Below are 20,596 nucleotides of genomic sequence, written 5' to 3' on the forward strand. Positions count from 1 at the left end.
TTTTAGAAGTTCTTTGTATTTTGGATAATCGTTCTTTATTATATATGTCTTTTGCAAATATTTTCTTCCAGTTTTTGGCTTGTCTTCTCACTCTCTTTTTCTTTTAACACTTTTATTATGGTATGATTCTTGTACAGTAAACTACACATATTTCAGATGTACAATCTGATTGATTTTGATAGATGTATATACCAATGAAACCACCACCACAGTCAAGATAGCTAACATTTCTATCACTCCCCAAGAGGTGCAAATTTCAAATTCCCAATTTATCCCTTCTCTTTCCCTTTACCTCCTGGTAACCGTAAGTTTGTTCTCTGTGTCTGTGAGTCTGCTTCTGTTTTGTAAATAAGTTCATTTCTATCCTTTTTTAAAAATTCCATAAATAAGCAAAATCACATGACATTTTTCTTTCTCTTTCTGGCTTACTTCACTTAGAATGATGATCTCCAGGTCCATCCATGTTGCTGCAAATGGCATTATTTTAGTCCTTTTTATGGCTGAGTAGTATGCCATGTATAAATATACCACGTCTTCTTTATCCAGTTATCTGTTGATGGACATTTTGGTTGTTTCCATGTCTTGGCTATTATAAATAGTGCTGCTCTGAACATTGGGTTACATGTGTCTTTTCGAATTATATTTTCCTCTGGATATACGCCCAGGAGTGGAATTGCTGGGTCATATGGTAAGTCTTTTTTTAGTTTTTTGAGGAATCTCTGTCTCTGCATCCTCTTGAAGCTATAAAGTTTTGATTCTCATTTTTTCCCCTTTATAGTAGCTTTGTATAATATCTTTGCAATTAGTGAACAGGTTTGATGGTTTGGGGTGGTTTACAAGATTCTTAGTTCAAGAATGCCATCTTTTGTTGATATAGCTAAGTGTAGTTTCTTTCATCAATGGACTTAAAACATTTTTTGGAGATTAAGGGAAGGGGTTTGTATCCTTGATTTTTATTTTTTTGTCTTGTAGGATGCTAAATTTTCCTCTTGCTTATTTTTGCCTTTACTACACAGTCACCAACTCTCCTTTCATTTCCTTTTCTCTCCTAGAAGCTTTGCCTTCCCAAGACTGCCTCTTTAAGTCTTTCTCTAGTCAGTACCCTGATGTACCAGGACTGTCTTTTTAGTATCTTTCCACTTAGGGTGCACTTCTCTTTTCTGGGAATGGTTTATCTCAATCCCCTCTTTTCTTGACTGTCCTTATGTATTAATCAGAGTTCTCCAGACAAACAGAACCAAAAGAATATATGTATGTGTATATATATATAATGGTTAATTTTATGTGTCAACTTGACTGGGCTAAGGGATGCCCAGATAGCTGGTAAAATTATTATTAACTATTATTTTTAAATGTGTCTATGAGGGCGTTTCTGGAAGAGATTAATTGGGGGGGGGGTGTTATTTATTTATTTATTTTAGTGGAGGTACTGGGGATTGAACCCAGGACCTTGTGCATGCTAGGCATGCACTCTACCACTGAGCTATACCCTCCCCTTGAGGAGATTAACTTTTGAATTCATGAACTGAGTAAAGCAGATTGACCTCCCCAGTGTGAGTAGGCATTCATCTGATCTAAAGTTGAGTGCCTGAATATAACAAAGAGGCAGAGGAAGGGTGAACTCTCTCTCCCTCTGCTTCATCTGGGACATCCATCTTCTCTTGTCCCTGGACATCAGTGCTCCTGGTTTTGGGGCTTTCAGACCCAGATCAGGACTTAAGTCATCAGTACCTCCATTCTCTGGCCTTGGACTTGGATTGAATTACACCACTAGCCTTCCTGGTTCTTCAGCTTGTTGATTATTTATTATAATAAATATCTTTATATATATATCTATATCTGATTGGTTCTGTTTCTCTGGAGAACTCTGATATATAGATGTAGATATAGATAAAGAGATTTATGATAAGGTATTTGCTCATGCGATTACAGAGGCTGAGAAATCTCACAGTCTGCCCTCTGCAGCCTGGAGACCCAGGAAGGCTGGTGGTGTAGTTTGAAGCCCTCAAAGCCAGATAGCCCATGTTGTAGATTCTTGCTGGAGTCTGAAGGCCTGAGAGCCAGGAGCACTGAGGGCAGAAGACCAGTGTCCCAGCTCAGCAGTCAGACAGAGAGAGAGTATAAATTCCCTTTTCCTCCACATTTTTGTTCTATTCAGACCCTTGGTGGATTGGATGATGCCCACCCACACTGGGGAGAGCGTTTTGGACAAGCCAGGATGGTTGGTTGTTCTACATTTGACTCAGTTCTTATGGCAGTGCAGTAATATTTCAGTTAACCAAAATATTTTATATACCTAGTTTACTGAAAAAGGCAAATCACAGAAAATGTATTAATATTAGAGCTTATTTAAAAAAAATACCATATCAACCACAAAACTACTCTGGTATTTTGGGATCAGAACACATTTACTTCAGTCTCTTACACATATATATTTATATTTAGTCATATTCAAGATGTCAGGTTTGACTCATCAAAAATTCAATTATGTGTGTTACAAGGGAGCTAATAAGATTGGAAAATGAAGGAATATGGTGTTAAGATATATTCCATACCAAAAGAGAATGAATTTTGTGGCATGAACATTGATCTCAAAGTCAGAAGACTTTGAATCTTAACTCTGCACATAGAGGGTGACTTTGGTCAAGTTATTATTATTTTTTAATCATCTCTGAGGATTAGTTTCCTCATCTATAAAGTGGAAATATTATCACCACCCTGGTTGTGAGGATGGTTGCAAGGATTATGTGAAATAGTATTTATGCAGCTAACGCATCATTAGACCTTAGTGTTAAGAAGAACGGTAAGGATTAAAACAGCCAAGGTTACTAAAGAAATACATTGTTCAGAATCCCCATTTCCTATGCATTTGGTTTAGTTGAGGTTTTGAACATTTTGTTAAACCAGATAGGGTGGGGAAAAAACACAAATCTACCATATTTGATACTACTGAGTGATACCCTATGGGAGGGACTATATTCAAAATCATTGTCATGATTCATTAACTCTTCTTTCTGAACTGTGGCCTGTACACAGTTGTGTGAAGAGACACAGTCCTTTACATACACAGGTATATTCCCAGCAGATCCTACCCTGTTTACCCAGATGCTCTGGTCTTGGGCTTTGGTCTGCAGGGGGCTGAGTGAGTAGCATTTGCCCTCAGTCTAGCTGGGGAAGCCACATATGCTGGCAGCTGCTTTCCTCATAGATCAAAGGACATCCTGTATTTTTGTACTGTGTTATATTTGCTGAGCCTCTCCCAGCTCCACCTTGCTTAAGAGCCCTGGATGTTCCCTCCAAGCATTCTTTAATAATTGTTTGTTTTAAAGAAAAAAGAAAAGAAATAGAAAATACAAGTAACAGCAAAATATATGAAATAAAACTGCCACAAGGTACAAACGGATCTGCTGTGAGAAAAAAAATTGAAGGGGAGCCATGAGATGGGGCTAAGGGTATGAGTATTGGTATCAGAGAGCTCTGAGTTTGAAATCTGGTTGTGCTAGTGTGACATCAGGCAACTTATGTTATTTTTATCAGCCTTTGTTTCCTCATCTGTAAAGTGGAGATAATATCTATTTCACAAGATTAAATGAGATAAAAAGTAAATATGCCTGACAAATGATAGGAACTCAAGATATAGTAGCTATTATTGACTAAAATATAATGATTTATATTTATGTTGTTATTAATGTCGGTTTGTTTTTGCTGTACTACGGAATTTGTTTTGGTCATTGTTGTAGCCTCTTCAATCAGTGCCTGATGCCTACTGAGCACTCGATAAGTATGAATTTTTGTTTTTGAATTGCATAATATTTTTCCTTTTTCACTACTTGAATTTATTTAATTCCTTGGGTTTTTTTTAAACTGAGTTACAGTTTACATAAAGTATATAAATCACAACTGTATAGCTTGATGAATATTCACCAGTTTATATTCCATGTAACAACCACCCAGGACCAGGGTATAGAATGTTTCTCTGAAGGTTTCCTCCTGCTTCTTTTCTACCAATATCTGCATTCCTATGCCCTCCATCCTGCCCCAGGAAACTACTATTCTGACTTTTATCACCAGTGATTAGAAATTTTTTTTTCAATTTGGAAGCTAAGCAATCACCTCTAAATAATCCATAGACTAAAAAAGAAATCATAAAGGGAGTTAGAAAATATTTTTAGCTGCACAATAATGAAAACAATATATTAACATTTATGTGATGTAGCTAAAGCAGTGTTTAGGAGGGAATGATAGCTTTAAACACTTATAATGGACAAGAGGGAAGGTTTAAAATCAATGATCTAATCTTACGCCTTAAGAAGTAAAAAAAAAAAAGACAATGGCAATTAAACCCAAAAGAAGGAGAAGGAAGGGAATTGTAAAGAAAAAAGAAAGAAGGGAAGAAAGAATGAGAGGGAAGAACGAAGGAAGATGAAAGAGAAACCAGAAGAATAATAGAGTTCCAATTTAATTCCACGGTGATCAAAAATATACCCTGTATGATTGCAGTTCTTTAAAATTTGTTGAAATTTGCTTTAAAGCCTAGGATAATGGAATATTTTGATGAATGTCCCATGCACATTTGAAAAGAATGTGTGTTGTGTAATTCTTGGCTGCTGAGTTCTTCAAAGTCAAGTCTATATCCTTGCTGATTTTTTGGCTGTTTGTTCTATCAGTTATTAAGAGAGAAGTGTTAAAATCTTTAACTTTGATTGTGGTTTTATCTATTTTTCTTTTAGTTCTGTCAGTTTTTATTAATATATTTTGAATCAATGTTATTGCATACATACACATTTAAGATTGTTATATCTACCTGATAATCTGACTCTTATTTTTATGAATCATTTATCTCTGCTAATACTCCTTGTATTTGACCCTACTTTTTCTAATATTAATATAGCCACACTGGCTTTATTATGATTAGTGATTTCATGGTACATCTTTTACCATTCTTCTTCTTTTTTTAACCCCCAAAGCAAAAGCCCTTTATTCTTCAAATAGGTCATTTTATGAATATTATAAAAGATTACCTCTTAAAGGAATATTAATGTGAGCTTGGTGTCTGTACTTACGTGCATGGCCATGCTTTTAATCTATCTCTGCCTTTATGTTTAAAGTGTAGTCACTATCTCTTATAATTAGTATTTTCACTCTGACACTATTTGCCTTTTAAATGGAGTCATATAGACCATTTCCACTTAATGTGATTATTGAGATTGGTTGGATTTAAATTTACCATCTTGCTGTTTGTACCATCTGTAACTTTTTCCTTACTTCTCCTTTCCTGCCATATTAGTCAGCTCTGACTGCCATAACAAAATACCATCCACTTAAGCAGCAGAAATTTATTTTCTCATGGTCCTAGAGGCTAGAAGCCTTAGATCAAGATTCCAGCTGATTCTATTTCTGGTGAAGGCTTTCTTCCTGACTGCAGATGACTGTATTCATGCTATGTTCTCACATGGCAGAGAGAGTTCTGGTGTCTCTTCCTCTTCTTATAAGGGCAACAGCCCTACCCTTAGGACCTTATTTAACCTTTATCACCTTGTTGCAGAGGTGATTGCAGACCCTTTCCCCATTTGCAGTCACACTGATAGAGCTTCAATATAAGAATTTTGGGGGGATGCAATACAGTCTTTAGTACCTGCCGTTTTTGAATTATTCACATATTTTCAGTATTCCACTTTATCTCCTCTATTAGATTTTAAGCAATGGTTTCTCTGGTGTTAAAGTGTGTATCCTTGTGTATATATATATACATATGTGTGTATCCTTGTGTATATATATATAATATAAAATGTTTAATACTTTATTATTATTTTTGCTTTGAATAGTCAATGGTCTTTTAGTGAAATAGAAAACACAGTTGATAATATTTATCCACATATTTAATGTTTACAGTGCCCTTCATTCCTTCTTGTAGCTTCAGGTTGCCATATGGGATTTTTACTTTTAGGAATATTTATTTACCTATTATTAGAATAGGTGACCACCACTTCTTACGTTCTCCAGTATTTGCTCAGTGTGGATACCGGTCTTGACTTTCTCTGGAATTTGTTCACTTACCTGTCTTTGTCTTCAGGTTCTCTAATGTTTTTAAGAACAAATACAAGTTTTAAATTTAAGCAGGATTTTTTTTTTTTTATAAAAAAATGAAAGTCTTCCTAAAACTCATTTTCAGGCTGTTTATTTTCCTTGCACCTTCATGCTTTCAACTTCATTCAGTCTGGAAAACATCCTTTAATATTTCTTGGAGTATATGTTTACTGGCAATAAATTCCCTCAGCTCTAGTTGTCTGGAAATGTCCTTATTTCACCTTCATTTTTATTTTATTTAAGTAATTAATTAATCAACTTTTATGGAGGTCCTGGGGATTGAACCTAGGAACTCATGCATGCTAAGTATGGGATCTACCACTTAGCTGTTTCTCTTCCCACTACCTTCATTTTTAAAAATATATTTTCAATGGGTATAGAATTATAAATGAGTAGTCTTTTCAGGTCACTACTCTGAAGATATTTCATTGGATTGTAGCTTCCATATTTCCTATTGAAAAGTCAGTGATTATTTTTAATGTTATTCTTCTGATGGTAATGTGTCTTTTTTTAACTGGTTGCTTTTAATATTTTCTCCTTATCTTTAATTTTCAGCCATTTGGCTTTGATATGCCTAAGTGAGTTTATATTTATCCTGCTTAGTATTGAAAGAGCTGCTTGAATTTGTGAGTTGATGTCTTTGATCAGATATGGAAAATTCTTCATTATTATTTAAAGTATTGTTTCTGTAACATACTCTCTCCTCTCCTTCTGAGACTTCTGTTCATCTCCCACATCTCCTTTACATTCTGTTCTTTCCATTTTCCCCGTGCTTCCGTTTTTAATTGATCTGTTTTCAATTCTACTTATCCTGTCTTCTGCTGTGTTCAACTGGCTATTAAACAAATTCAGTGACTTCCTAGTTTCAGATATTGGTGTTTTGTAATTCTAGAGGGTTCATTTACTATGGATTCTAATTCTCTGTTAAAATAACATTATATTCAAAAAGATTCAAAAACATTCTTTTAATCCATTTTGTCTACTCTTTTCTCTGTTTTCTTTAACATGTTGATCATAGTTATTTTGAAGTTTTTGTCTGCCAAAACCAGGATCATCTTTGAGTCTGTATCTATTGACTATCTTATCTATTAATTATTATTTTTTCCTGCTTTTTTGCATTTTTATTAATTTTTAATTTTATGCTGGATATTATAGATGGTATGTTGTGGAGACTTATCTACTTACTGAAAGTTTTGAGTTTTAATCTGATAGGCAGTTAAAATACTGGTGGATCTCCTTGATCTTTTGGAGGCTGATTTTAGTTTTCCTTAGGGCAAGTTTGTTTCTGTTTTGTCCTTACTCCTGGAATGTAACCTTAATTCTATAGAAACTCATATGGCATTTCATTTATCCTAGAAGATGGCCTTTTTAGAGTTTCACCTGAATGCCCAGGGAGTTCATCAAAGTCTGTCTATTCTGGCTGGACCCAAACACCAGTTGTCTCTCCCCAGAACTATGCAAGCTTCATAACTTCTCATCAGTTCTGACATGTGCAGTTGCTGTTCGCTGCCAGCCTCCTGGAGTCTCACCTAAAATTAGAAGGCCCAGGAGTTGGCTAAGCATTAAAGGGGAATTTCCATGAAAACTCCTAGGGTTCCCTCTCTGAGGCTTCCCTGTCTTGACAGTCACTCTGCTCAATTCCTGGCCACAGGATTAATCTCTGCTCTCTGCCTGTTCTAACCAGTGAGACCACCCTTTCTTGCATTATCACCGGGCCTGGAAAATGTCCCCAGTGAGAGAACCTGGGTTAGTATTGGTCTGTGATAATGGGTTGGCCCAGTAATGCTTACTTCAGATCAGCTACTTACGTTTTCTTGCAGAGTTTGCTTAGATCTTCTGCCTTATTTGCATTCAGACACTTTTTAGGGTAAAGCTCACCTTTTATCCAAAATTAGAGACTTACTGAAGGTTTACTATAGGCCAGCTACTTTTCATGACCTTGATCTCTTTTAATCTTCATGATAAGTACATAAGAAATCATCATAATAGTACTGCTTACACAATATTACCAAGTGCCAGGCATTATTCTGAACATTTTATACCCCTATACTATATATACTCATTTAATCTTCACATCACCCCTACAGATTGGTGCTGTTACTGTTCCTACTATACAAATGAGGAGTCTGGGAAACTACAGAATTTAAGTAACTTCCCCCCACAAAATACACAATATATAAATATTAGAATTCATGTGTCAAACCTAGACAGTCTGGCTAGAATTCAGAGTTTGTGCTCTTAACCACTTCACTATTGGTGGTATTTTTCTCATCTTATAGATAAGGAGACAGAGTCAGAGAGGTTAGGCAGTCACCTCAAGTCTCAGTGCTAATAAGTGGCAGTGCTAGGATTTGAACCAGGTGCCAAAGCTCTGGCTCTTTCCTCCCATAGTTACTCCCAAAGAGAGAGAAGAAAAATGTTTTCCCTTTGAGGATTTTTGTTTAAACAAAAATTGTGACAATTTAGTGGGAACTTAAGCAGGGACATTATGCTGTACACCAGAAATTGACACAACATTGTAAACTGACTATACTTCAATTAAAAAAAGGGGGGCCCAAACAGCTTTTTTCGGTTGTTCTTAATGAAGGTGATATCTTCTCATGCCTATGGTTTCTGGTGGTTTATGGTCAGATACTGGAAGGGAGTTACTTTTTCCCACTGATGTGTGTCCTTTCCAAACACCTCTACTACTGAGTCCTAGGGAAGGATGTTGCTAGCTCCCTGAATGTCAGTCTTGGGAGTGGAAAGATGGCCGAGCTCAACCTCGAGGTCCCCTGCTTACAATGGGACATGTAGTGCTTGACTGGTGTTTCCTACAGTTGCCAGCCAGAAGCAGAACCCTGGAAAGGTTTGAGACACCAAATATTTCTGCTTTGTTGAGGCTGCCTGGCTAAGATGAGGAGAGGAAGCTGGTTCCTTTGTCAGGGAAGTCAGGCCCGGTTATCCCCTCACACTGTGCGTGGTATTTACACTGCAAGCCTGGAGTAACATGGAGACAGTAGAATCTTTCTGCTTAGGAAGCCACACAGAACCTATGTATTTCACTGTCTCTGACCCTGACCACCCTTTATTGCAGTGTGGAGGCTGCCAGCATCGGATTCATCATTGTTATCGACAGACGAAGGGACAAGTGGAGCTCCATAAAAGCATCCTTGACACGAATAGCTGTAAATATTTATTTTTGTGCTATTACTATAAAGGTAATTTAAATTGTCTATTCAACTATTTCACATCAAAGTCACGGGGACATGGCAGTTATTGTATGCCAAATTTTGTTAAGGTCTTTGTAGCAGAGGCTGTTGCGTCACATCCATAGCCCCTCTGCCACCTAAAGGTCACTTGCAGAAGATTCCTGAGCATGACAAAGGCTTCCTGAGTCTCTCTACCTTATTGACCTCTCTGGTCACTGGGAAGAGCAGGGAGAGGGTGCTGGGAAATCAGCACTTCAGGAGTGACCTGAAACTACTGAGTATAGGAGTTGGTGGATAAATACCCCTACTTCTGCACCTCTCAGCAGGACAATTCTGAGCTATGTTCCACACAGTATCTCCAAGGGTCCCAGCCCTTGTTGCCTATAGCAGTCCCCCTTCATTGACACATTGACTCTCTAGCCATCACTGTCTCATCAGCATCCCCCTACTCCCTAACTGTGTTTCCTAGGATCACCTCTTCAGTAATCCTCATCTTCAGGTTTGCTTTGGGCAAATCACCCAATTTAAGACAGTCTTCATTTTCATATTCAAATTATTTTTTCACATATTAGAAAGACATTGGCAAAACCAGACAAAATGATATGGTGTGTGCTTGCTTTTGGCATTAAATTGTGCAACCTTGGATGGATTTCCTTTTTCATCTTATAGTCTGATTTTGACCCCTATTTGTTGCCTTTCAGCAAGTACATCCATCCTTTCTCTGTAGGGACCTGAGACCAGGGAACTCAGCCACATGATCAGGCAGAGACACCTCAGGGCCAGCCACACCAGCCTATCCACAAAAGCATGGCTCCCTGGAGCAGTTTGCACTGGCTGAAGGAGATAGGATAGGGTAGGGTGGTCATGTAGAGGCTAGGATGGAAGAGGGACATTTGAAACCTCAGTTCTGCCTACTTACAGAAGCACTCACACATATGGACATGGACACCTACAGAGTGTCTCTCAGATCTCTTTGAAGCCTCATCCAAATACACAAATAGTGTCTCAGGTCATTGGTTCCATCATGACATAACAAAATGCAAGGGTCTTCTGTTTAGGAGCTTGCATTTCAAAGATGAGGGAAAGGAAGACTCCCTTCTCTTTGTGCATGGATTGTTTTGTCCCTGTGGTTTAGTTTTGGTTATGGTATTTATCTGGGGCATAACTACAATGATGGTTGATGTCCTGACAGTGCCCATGACTATTCCAGAGGTCTGGCCTCTAGAGAATTCTGGTTTCCCAGGGTTCATAGACGATACTTGAGTCATCTAATGCTTGAGCCTAATTTGTCCAAGAATTACATCGATCCCCTACATGCGTAAAAGATGTTGTAGTGGAGGGATCCAAAAGCCTGACTGCCATCAGAATCTTTTCATGAGCTTGTTTAAAGTACAGATATCTGGGCTTTATCCCAGTCCCAATGAATCAGAATGTTTCAGGGTAAAGACCAGATTATTTTTTAACAAGCACGTCAGGAGGTTGTTCCTGGGAACTACTGGAAGAATGGAAAGCCATAAGCAATAGGAGATTTGGATTCCCAATTTTGCCAGTAAGTTGTTATATCGATCTATGTTATCTCATTTCTCAGAATCTTCTCTGGATCAAGATGAAAGCAATGCTTCCTGAAAGCAACTTAGGAATAACATGCATTAAGAATTCTTAAAATACTAAGTCTTTGACTCAGTAGTTCTTCTAGGAAGTTATCCTAAGGAAATGTTCCAAAATGTGGATAAAGATTTAATTTAAGTGCTATTTTATAGTAATAAAAATATGGAGAAGCCTAAATCACTAGCAATAAGGGATTGGTTAAATAAATTGTACACTCATAAAATTATTTCCAAAGAATTTTTAATAACAGAAATAAAAGCTCATGGTATAATATTAAGTGAAAAGGTAGTTTCCAAAATATTTCTACAGTATGAGTTTAACTATGATAAAGATATTTAAGCAGAGAGAATAGCCTAGAAGTAATTAGACTAAAATATTAAGAACAGCTATGAAATTATGAGTGATTTTCTTTTTCTAATGTATACTTTTATTAATTTCTCAATTTTTCTATAAGGAGTATAAATTATTTTTATCATCAGGAAAATTATGTATTTGGTTTGGTTTTTAAGGAGGGGTTTGAATTATATAACTAGTAAGATCTCCTTCAGCTCTGAATTCCTGTGAAATATGTTCTCATTCTTTGCCATCCATGGTGTCCACCTTAATTTTGTCATCTGTAATCTTGGGCAAGAGGAGACTAACAATTGTGACATTTGCCCTGACACTTTTTATGATCCTTTCAGGTAGCATTTCCAGGAAACTTGCAGCTCATATTCATTCTTCGTCCATCTTGCTTTATCCAGAGAACATTCACTGACATTGGCATTAAGTTCTATCGAGATGAATTTAAAATGAAAGTGCCGGTAAGCATGACCCTTCATCTTGTCTGCATTTACTTAGGGCATGTAGAGAAGACGGCGTGTGAGCTGGGTTTATAAAGAAGGTGGGACTCCTCAGACAGAGAGGGAGAGGGGCATTCTGGGCAGAGGGAACAGTATGTGCAAGGGCTTGGAAGCAGAAGTGTGCACTTTATGTGAGGTCCGTGAGGGAGCTCCATTCTTGTTGGAAGTACCTACAGGATCATCTTTTGGAAGAAAAGGTAGGAAACATGGAATAGGTCTTAGGTGTAAGGATGAAGACTCTGGATTTTATTCAATAGGGCAGTGGGGATCCGGTGCAGGTTTTTGAGTTGAGGAGTGACTTGGGTAAAGGGGTACTAGAGCAATATAAATGCAGTGGTGTTATATAAAAGGTGGTGTCAAATACTGAAGAAAGAGATTGAAAAAGAAAGAGAAATTGTCATAGTATGGGTAAAGGAAAATAAGAATCTAAAATGTGCACATGACAAATATAGGCAACTACAGAGTACAAATAAACACCAACATTGTGATACTTGCAAAAGGAAAACAAATTAAAATGACGAGGTTAAAAATTTTACCTGTAACTCTGACAGAGATGTGGGGGCAAACAGGCATTTTCATACTATGCTGATAGGAATGAAGTTGGTAATGACCAATACGAAGGGCTAATTGACAGTATTTATCAAATATTAAAATGTACACACTCTACAACCTACCTATTAAAGTTATTATACAGATACCTCACACATGGGCACAAAGCTACACTTATAGTGATTTTCATTACCAAATGTAATAGTAAATGATTGGGGAAAACTTAATGTCCAACAACAAGCGGCTGGTTAAATAAAGTGTGGTCTACCAATCAATTAAATACTTTGCAGCCATCAAAAGTGGTAAGATATAATACAACTACAGTGGAAACAGTGGGCAGTTTCTTATAAACGTATACCTGCCTCATAACCCACCCAAGAGAAATGAAAACACATGTCCACAAAAAGACATACAAGAAATATCCAACAATAGATGAATAAAGAAATTGTGGTATACTCATGTAAAAGAATAACATTAAACCTTAAACATAGACATTAAACATAATATTAAACAAAGACTATCATTAAATAAAAAGAAGTGAAGTACTGTTATGTACAGCAACATGGATACATCTCAAAAATATTATCTTGAAAGAAAGAAGCTAGTCACTAAAGAATATATACACTCTGATTCTTTTTATATAAGGTTCAAGAAGAGGCAAAACTAATCTTTGTGAGAGAAAATTAAAACAGTGGCTGCTGTTAGGGATGGAGGTAGTGGAGACTGGAAAGAGGCTCAGGGAACTTTCTGAGGAAACATTCTCTATGTTGCTGTTATGTGTGTGTATACATTTGTCAAACCTAATTGAATTATACTCTTAAAATCTATTTTACTTATGTAAATTATATCTCTACTGAAAAATGAAAAACAAAAAGTAAATAAGATAAAACTATACTGCTCCAGAAGAGTTTCTAATACATTTTTGGTTTTATTTTTGTTTAATTAGAAATAATTTCCAACTCATAGAAAAATTTCAAGAATAAGTATAGTCCAAGGAACATTTCATGCCCTTTACCATGTTCATTCACCATTGTTAACATTTTATCCCCATTTGCTTTATTATTTTTCTTTGCTTCTTTCTATATATTATACATCTCTATAGATGTAAACATATCTGTTTATTTCTATTATATAATATGTGTATTTATCTCTCTATGTAAATATATATGTATAGAAATATATGTATTATACATATAAGCAATAAGTATACTATGTGTGTATTTATATACAAGATGCAGACTAGGATCAGATAGTGCATTTAGTTTCTAGTATCCTTTAATCTGCTGCATTTCCAGTCTTTGTCTTTTATGACCTTAGCATTTTTTAATAATACAGTCTTTTAAAAAATAAAATATACCTCATTTGGGGCTTGTGTGATGTTTTCTCAGGATCTGATTTGGGTTATACATTCCTAGTTCGAAAATTACTTGACTGATGTCATGTCTTTCTCAGGGCATCACATGTGGAGACACACAGTGTTTATCCTGCCCTCACTGGTGATATTAATTTTGAGCCCCTAGTCAAGGTGTCCAATATCTTAAATGTATTATAATGTTTTTCCTTGCAACTAATATAGAATCTTTGACACTTTAAGATCATACAAATTTCCTGCTCATCAAAAACCTTCTATCTGTGTTTAATATCCATTGATGATTCTTGCCTGATACAACCTTTGTTATGTTGATTGCAAATGATTTTCCAACCTCAGCACTCTCAACATTTACTAATCAAAAGCTGATATTCTCCTGTAAGCTAGAACTTTCCCTTCTCACCTATTTATTTGTTTATGATCATTATGGATTCGTTTTTTTTTCCAATGGCTTATAAGTCATTACAGTTCTTAATTGTTTTGGTGCTCAAATTGTCCCAGATTTGGCCAGTAGGCACCCCTTCAAGCTGGCTCGTGTGTCCTTGTGACATGCCCCCATCATTTTTTGGTCCTTCCATTCTGATCTAATATGATGTTCCAGGCTCATCTCATACATACAGCCCTGTAGTTAGCCATTTCTCTGAAGGGCCCTGGTTCCTCTAAATGGTGAATTAGACCAAGATCTAGATGCTAGGTGTGCTACTAGTTCTCAGGTGTCTTTACTGCTAGGCTCTTTCAGCAGAGTGCACATATATGTACATATATTCACATATACACACTTATTTATAATTATATACACAAACATTAGGTACATGTATATACAGATGTAGATGCATATATGAATATGTGTATTTGAGAAGTCATAGAGTTCACACAGACCATTTTATGATATTTTAGACCATTTATGATATATAGAAGAAAATAGCATATATAGTATGTTTTCTTTTGAACAAAATAGGAGGGGCATATATATGATTGTATATGCAGAGATTACTTTAGGAAGGATGTATAAAATATACAAGTGACTGGATGAAGTGGCTGCTTCCTGGATATAGAGCTGGAGGCCTGGGGGGAAGGATGAGAGTCTGTTTAGATAGACTCTTTTTCTTTTTGAATTTATTATTACCTACACATATTGTCTTTTTGAAACCAACAACAATAAAAAAACACTTTAATTGAAATTACTCTGAGACAATATTTAGCTAGTCTCACTGAAAATTGACCATCTCAAACAAGGGATTTTTCTCATTTTTTTCTCTTTTCTACTATTCTCTCTTTTGGTTCCATTTTATATTAATAATCAAACTTCTCCCTATACTTTGGGTATTTACCAGACTCAAAATGAATTTCCCAATTTTTTTAAATGCTTATTTTATTTATTTATTATTTTTTAAATGCTTACTTTAAAGTATTTGAGTGTATAAGGGAAGTGTGAGCCGTGAGTTTTGTATTGCTTTCCTGAGTTGGGTGACATTAATATTGGAGTAGAGATGTTGACTTACCAGAAGTTAATAAACTTGCCATAATCCTCACAAGCCTTCTTCTCCTTCAGAGATGAAGACTAGTCAGTTGTTTCTTGTAATTCAAAAGTTTTGGCCTTTGAACTGAGCACCTGACCAATGTCATACATCTCTTCCTGGTTGTGTATGAAACACACCTCTGTGAGTGATACAGATAATATGTGTACAGATCCGTATGTGATTTATGCCCTGCTTTTCATGTGGTGCATCTACACTAAGGAGAGAGTGAATGTCTGGTTCGTCTTGATACTATGTCTTTAACTACTTCTATTCGTGGTAGTGCATGTACTTTTAATTTTAAACTAAAATGAACTTTTTAAAAAGCTCTCAGTCACCCAAAGTTGCTTAAGCAACTATGGATAAGACCATAAATGTATACTGAAAGTGTCTAACAGCTGTTCTAAGAATGTCCATGTTGGAAGTGGTGTGACGGTGCCTCCACCGCAGGAAATGAGGAGGAGGCTTTGAAGGAAGAAGTGTCTCATACTCACAGGTCCCAGAGATGGGGGTCACTGCATGCTATGCAGGACTACAGGGGAAGCACTGAGTTTTAGCCAGGAGGCAGAAGCAGGAGGGAAAGAAAGGCATAGGACTTTATAGGGGTTTCCACAGGTAAGGCAAGGCAGGGCAGGGTAATCAGCTTTGGACTGGCTGGTTGGAATAATTCTGTCAGGCTCTAGGGCAAAGGGGTTTGTTGCCTGGTACCTGGCAACTGATTTAGGGCAAGGGAAATGTTGTCTTGCTGTGTGAGAGTTAGTTGAGAAAGTATTGTAGAGTATGGGGTTGGGATTGTTTGGTTTTCATATAATAGAAGTGCTCCCTCCAGTCCTTTTTTAAAAATCTCTAAAAATTAACTAGCTTCTCCCCAGTCAGTGAGGCCATCAACGCCAGAATATCAAGAATACAGAAAATAAGATAATATAGTTAATGTAATTGGCCTTGTGATAAAAGGATGCCAAATAGACAGATATAGAATCTAAGAAAACTCAGAACAACTATTTTAAGGCCAAGTTTACATTCTCAGTGTGTCCTCTGAGTTTGATGAGCAAAATTATACTGCTTTTTCCTGTGTTATGTAGAATTTTAAAACTTTTTTTCCCTTTTGACCCTGTAAAGATTAAAAGAGGGGGGAAAAGTTTAATGATAAAGCTGCATCTCTTTCATCTTTTTCATTTACATACAATAAAATTCACTCTCTCTGATGTACAGTTGTATGTGTTTTGAAAATGCATGGTGTTAGTTAACCACCACCACAGTAGAGATGCAGAGTGGTTCCATCACCCCTCAGCATCTCCTGATGCTGCCCTCTGTAGTCAGCTCTTCTCCCTACTGTAACCCCTGGTAGCCACTGATCTGCTCTCTGTCCCTATAGTTTTGCCTTTTCTGGAGACTGCCTTTTGAGTCTGACTTCTCTCATTTAGCCTAAAACATTTGGACTTCATTTGTGTTGTCAGTAGTTCTTTCTTTTTGCTACTAAGTATTATTCCACATAATAGGTGTACCAGTGTATCTATTCACCAGGGAAGGACATTTGAGTTATTTCTAATTTTAGCAATTAAGAATGAAGTTGCTTTTTTTGCTGGACCATATGGTAAGTGTATGTGTAACTTTATAAGAAACTGCTCAACTGTTTTGCAGAGTGTCTATACTATTTTGTATTCCCATCAGCAATGTATGAGGTTCTATCTGCTCCATGTTCTTGCTACTCATGGTATGGACACATTTTTCTGAGACATTCTAGCTGGTGTGTTGTTGTATCTCACTGTGGTTTTAATTTGCAGTTCCCTAATAACTAATAAGGAATCTCTTTTCACATACTTCTTTTCCATCTGTATGCCTTCTTTGGTGAAGCATTAATTCATAATTTTGTCCCCCGCCTTTTAATTGTATTGTTTGTTTTCTTATTATTGAGTTTTGAGTGTTCTTTATATATTTTTGATATAAGCCCATTGTCAGTTATGTGGTTTGCAAATATTTTCTTTCAGTTTGTGGGTTATCTTTTCATTCAGCTAACAGCATGTTTTGCAGTGTAAATGTCTTTCATTTGGATGAAGCTGAGTTTATTCATTTTTCCTTTAAGAGTTGCGCTTTCTGTGTTGTATCTTAGAACTCTGCCTAACACAAAGATTTTTCTCCTAAGACTTCTTTTATGTTTTCTTCTTCAAGTTTTATGATTTACATTTAGATCTGTGATCCATCTGAAGTTAATTTTTTAATAAAACAAGAGGTCAGGGTCCCTTCTTTTTTGCATATGGATGTCCAGTTATTCAAGCACCATTTATTAAAAATGGAATTATTTTTCCATTTAATTAACTTTGTACCTTCATCAAAAGTCAAATTAGTGTTTTCCAGGGTTCAGGGATGGTAGGAGGGGGGACAGATGTGACTTTAATGGGTAGCACAAGGGAGATCTTTGTGGTGATGGAATAGTCTGCATCTTGATTGTACTGGTGGTTACATAAATCTACTATACACACATTACATCAGTATCAAATCCTTGTTTTGATATGATTATACTATAATTATGTAAGATGCAATTATTGAGGGGGCGGGTAACTGGGTGAAAGGCACATGGGACCTCCCTGTGCTATCTTTACTACTTCCTGGGAATCTGTATTTACTTCAAAATAAAAAGTTAAAAAAAAATCATAATTGTGTGAGTCTATTTCAGGACTCTATATTATGTTCTGTTGATCTGTTTGTCTATCCTTTGCTATTACCACACTCTTGGCAGCTAATTTTTAATAAACCTTGAAATCAGGTAGTGTGATTTGTCCAACTTAATTCTTTTTCAAAATTGTTTTACCTATTCTGTGTATTTTGCATTTCCATATGAATTTAGAATCAGCTTGTCAATTCCTACAAAAATTTGATTGGGATTGCGTCGAATCTACAGTTCAACACTTAACAGTATTGAATCTTCTAATATCTTCCTTTTGTTTCTAATGTTCACTTTTAGCTTTCAATTTAAAATTCCTCTTGGTCTTCTAAAGCTAAAGATGAGAAAGCAGAGTAGAGTTCTGGCAAGTGTGGAAGCACATACCTCCCTCTCCTGTTCAGTAAAGTGGGGCAGAAGATGTGCTGCCTGGCAGGATAGGGTTCTGAATCTCTAGCCTGTGGGCAAAGTCACTTCTGCCTAATACCATGTTGCACATAGATATTTTTCAAAATTTCAAGTGTTACCATAGCAACTAATGTTCTAAGAATTAAAATACATTTTTAACTTGGTCATTTCTTGTTATGTGTCTTATAATCTCTAATTTTAGAAAGACTAAAAATCTTTTTAAAATTTTCAAAATTGGTTTAAAAAATTTGGAAGGGAAAGACAGAGATGAATTCAGTTGTTTTTTTTTTTCCCTTGCTCTCTTGTTACAAAAATAATTCTTAAAGTCCCCAAACTTTTTTCCAGAAGTGAAAGAGAAAGGCATGGGACATGCAGCCTGATGAGGTTAGCACAGTGATGTGTAGAATCAAACCACTAAACCTAAGTTCCTTGAAGGCAGGGCCTGCTGTGCTTACTTTTATCCCTCAGACCCTAGCATTTATGAAGTTGAGTTCAGGTTTGTTGAATGAGTAAGTCAATTTTGTTTTCACCTATAGACTTTGAGCCCTAACTTACAGTCTTTTCATCCTGAAGTGGAATTATCAATTGACTAATACTATATAATTAGAGAAGAAAGCCTATATTCTCATGCTCTTTGACCAAGAATCTGTTCTAATGACGTACATGTTGGATATGACATGGTAAAGTCAGTGCTGCCACAGGAGGAAATGAGGGAGAGGCTTTGAAAGAAGTTTAGTATACTCACGGGTCAAAATAATCAACGAAAGTCATTAGTTAAAGGCTACAGTGGGGGTGTGTTTTAGAGATAGGAGTGACTAGAGGGTGTGGTAGAGTCCCTGGGACTGGAAACCAGACCACACCCTGGGCAGGACCACTGCAGAGGAGAAGAAAGGGACAGTTTGCAGAGTGTCATCCTCTAGATATCTGCACACTCTTTCATCCACATGGGTGTGTTCGTCAGCAGGCTTGTTAATTTATGAAAATCTACTCCCGATCATCTCCAAATCTCCATGCAAGATGAATGGCATGGCATATTACCATTTTTCATGGAAGGGGCATAAGTATGGTGAATCTTTTCAATCCACACTCTTCAGTGGGTCCCTCTGTTCTAATTTTGCTCTGATATTCACCAGCCTACCCTTCACTGGGTTTTTCATTGCAGATTGTTAGGTCTCAGCACAGCACTTGATTTCAGTGGCTGAAGGGTAGACTTTAGCCTAGGAACTTTTGACAAAAATTCACCTAAAGCAAGACCGGACTTCTAGGTAGCTTGTAACTGAGCTCCCTGATCCAAGTCACCATTTTGTCACAGACTGTTCGACACTTTGCTATTTCTCATTCAAAGGGGGAAATGGAAAGGGACTTTAAAATATATCTCTGCTGGATGTGGTAACCATCTTTGGATATAAATGCCTGATCAGGCAGCAATGAAGTACTATTTAAATAACAGTAGAATCTAGATGAGCCACTTGTTAATTATCTGTGAGGAATATATTAATTTTTTTCTGCTATAGATCATTATGTTAAACTCCATTTCTGACCTTCATGGCTACATTGACAAAAGCCAACTGACAGAGGACTTAGGGGGAACTTTGGAATATCGCCACAGTCAGTGGATAAATCATCGAACTGTAAGTACCAATTAATGTGCCCTTTTCAGTGTCTCTCCTGGGTTTCCAGAGATAGAGGACTTAAAAATCAACTGTTGGGTAGTCACTGGTCATGACTCCCTAACATCAGGAAGGGTGGGGTTTCTAAGCCACAGGCTGGGGGAGAAACAGGGTGGAAGAGTCTAGGCCGGGTAGGGGCTTTTCCTGCTGGTTACCTTCACCCCACCTCACTTGCTGGTATGAGGGTTTTGGAGGCCTTGATTTAGACTGCACCTGGCATGTTTGCAAAATACCAATACCCTGCTGTACCTTAGAGAATTTAGTTTACTTGCTCTGGGATGGGTCTCAGGCATCAGGTTCGCAAAACTCCCCTGATGATTCTAACGTACAGGCAGATTGAAACCCACCAAGTCAGAAGAACCTGCCTGTAAATGTTGCCACCATTGCTTATTGTCTGACCTTGGATGAGTTTCTAAGCCTCTCTGAGTTTGTTTGCTCTCCTCTTAACAGGGGACAAACACAGTGGTTCTCAGCTGGGGCGTGGTCCTGGTTTCCAGTCCCAGGGACTCTGTCACACCCTCTAGTCACTCCTGTCTCTAAAATACACCCCCACTGTAGCCTTTAACTAATGACTTTCACTGACATTTATCAATGTCTTTAGACAGACACTTTTTATAGTCATAATTTGGGGAGAGAGGTTTTACTGGTCTATACTGGGTAGGAGCCAACAATGCTACTAAACATCTTATGATGCAC

The 20,596-nt window shown here is 36.9% G+C and overlaps 1 protein-coding gene across 7 annotated transcripts in view; it reads left to right on the forward strand.

Moving 5' to 3' along the window:
• Positions 1–20,596, forward strand: part of MCF2L2 (MCF.2 cell line derived transforming sequence-like 2) — a 206,709-nt gene that overhangs the window by 58,511 nt on the left and 127,602 nt on the right. For 6 of the 7 annotated variants that reach the window (XR_004321303.1, XM_032483474.1, XM_032483460.1 and 3 more), the window contains exons 4-6: positions 9,164–9,254; positions 11,570–11,689; positions 19,745–19,861. Coding sequence is in view for 6 of the 7 variants with exons in the window: in XM_032483474.1 (XP_032339365.1) it covers positions 9,164–9,254; positions 11,570–11,689; positions 19,745–19,861 (328 nt within the window). In the remaining variant the exon portion in view is untranslated. The remainder of the gene's footprint in view (positions 1–9,163; positions 9,255–11,569; positions 11,690–19,744; positions 19,862–20,596) is intronic. The other variant, XM_032483492.1, reaches the window with a different exon arrangement.

The sequence above is a fragment of the Camelus ferus genome, chromosome 1 (genome assembly GCF_009834535.1).
Source record: "Camelus ferus isolate YT-003-E chromosome 1, BCGSAC_Cfer_1.0, whole genome shotgun sequence".
Lineage (NCBI taxonomy): Eukaryota > Metazoa > Chordata > Mammalia > Artiodactyla > Camelidae > Camelus > Camelus ferus.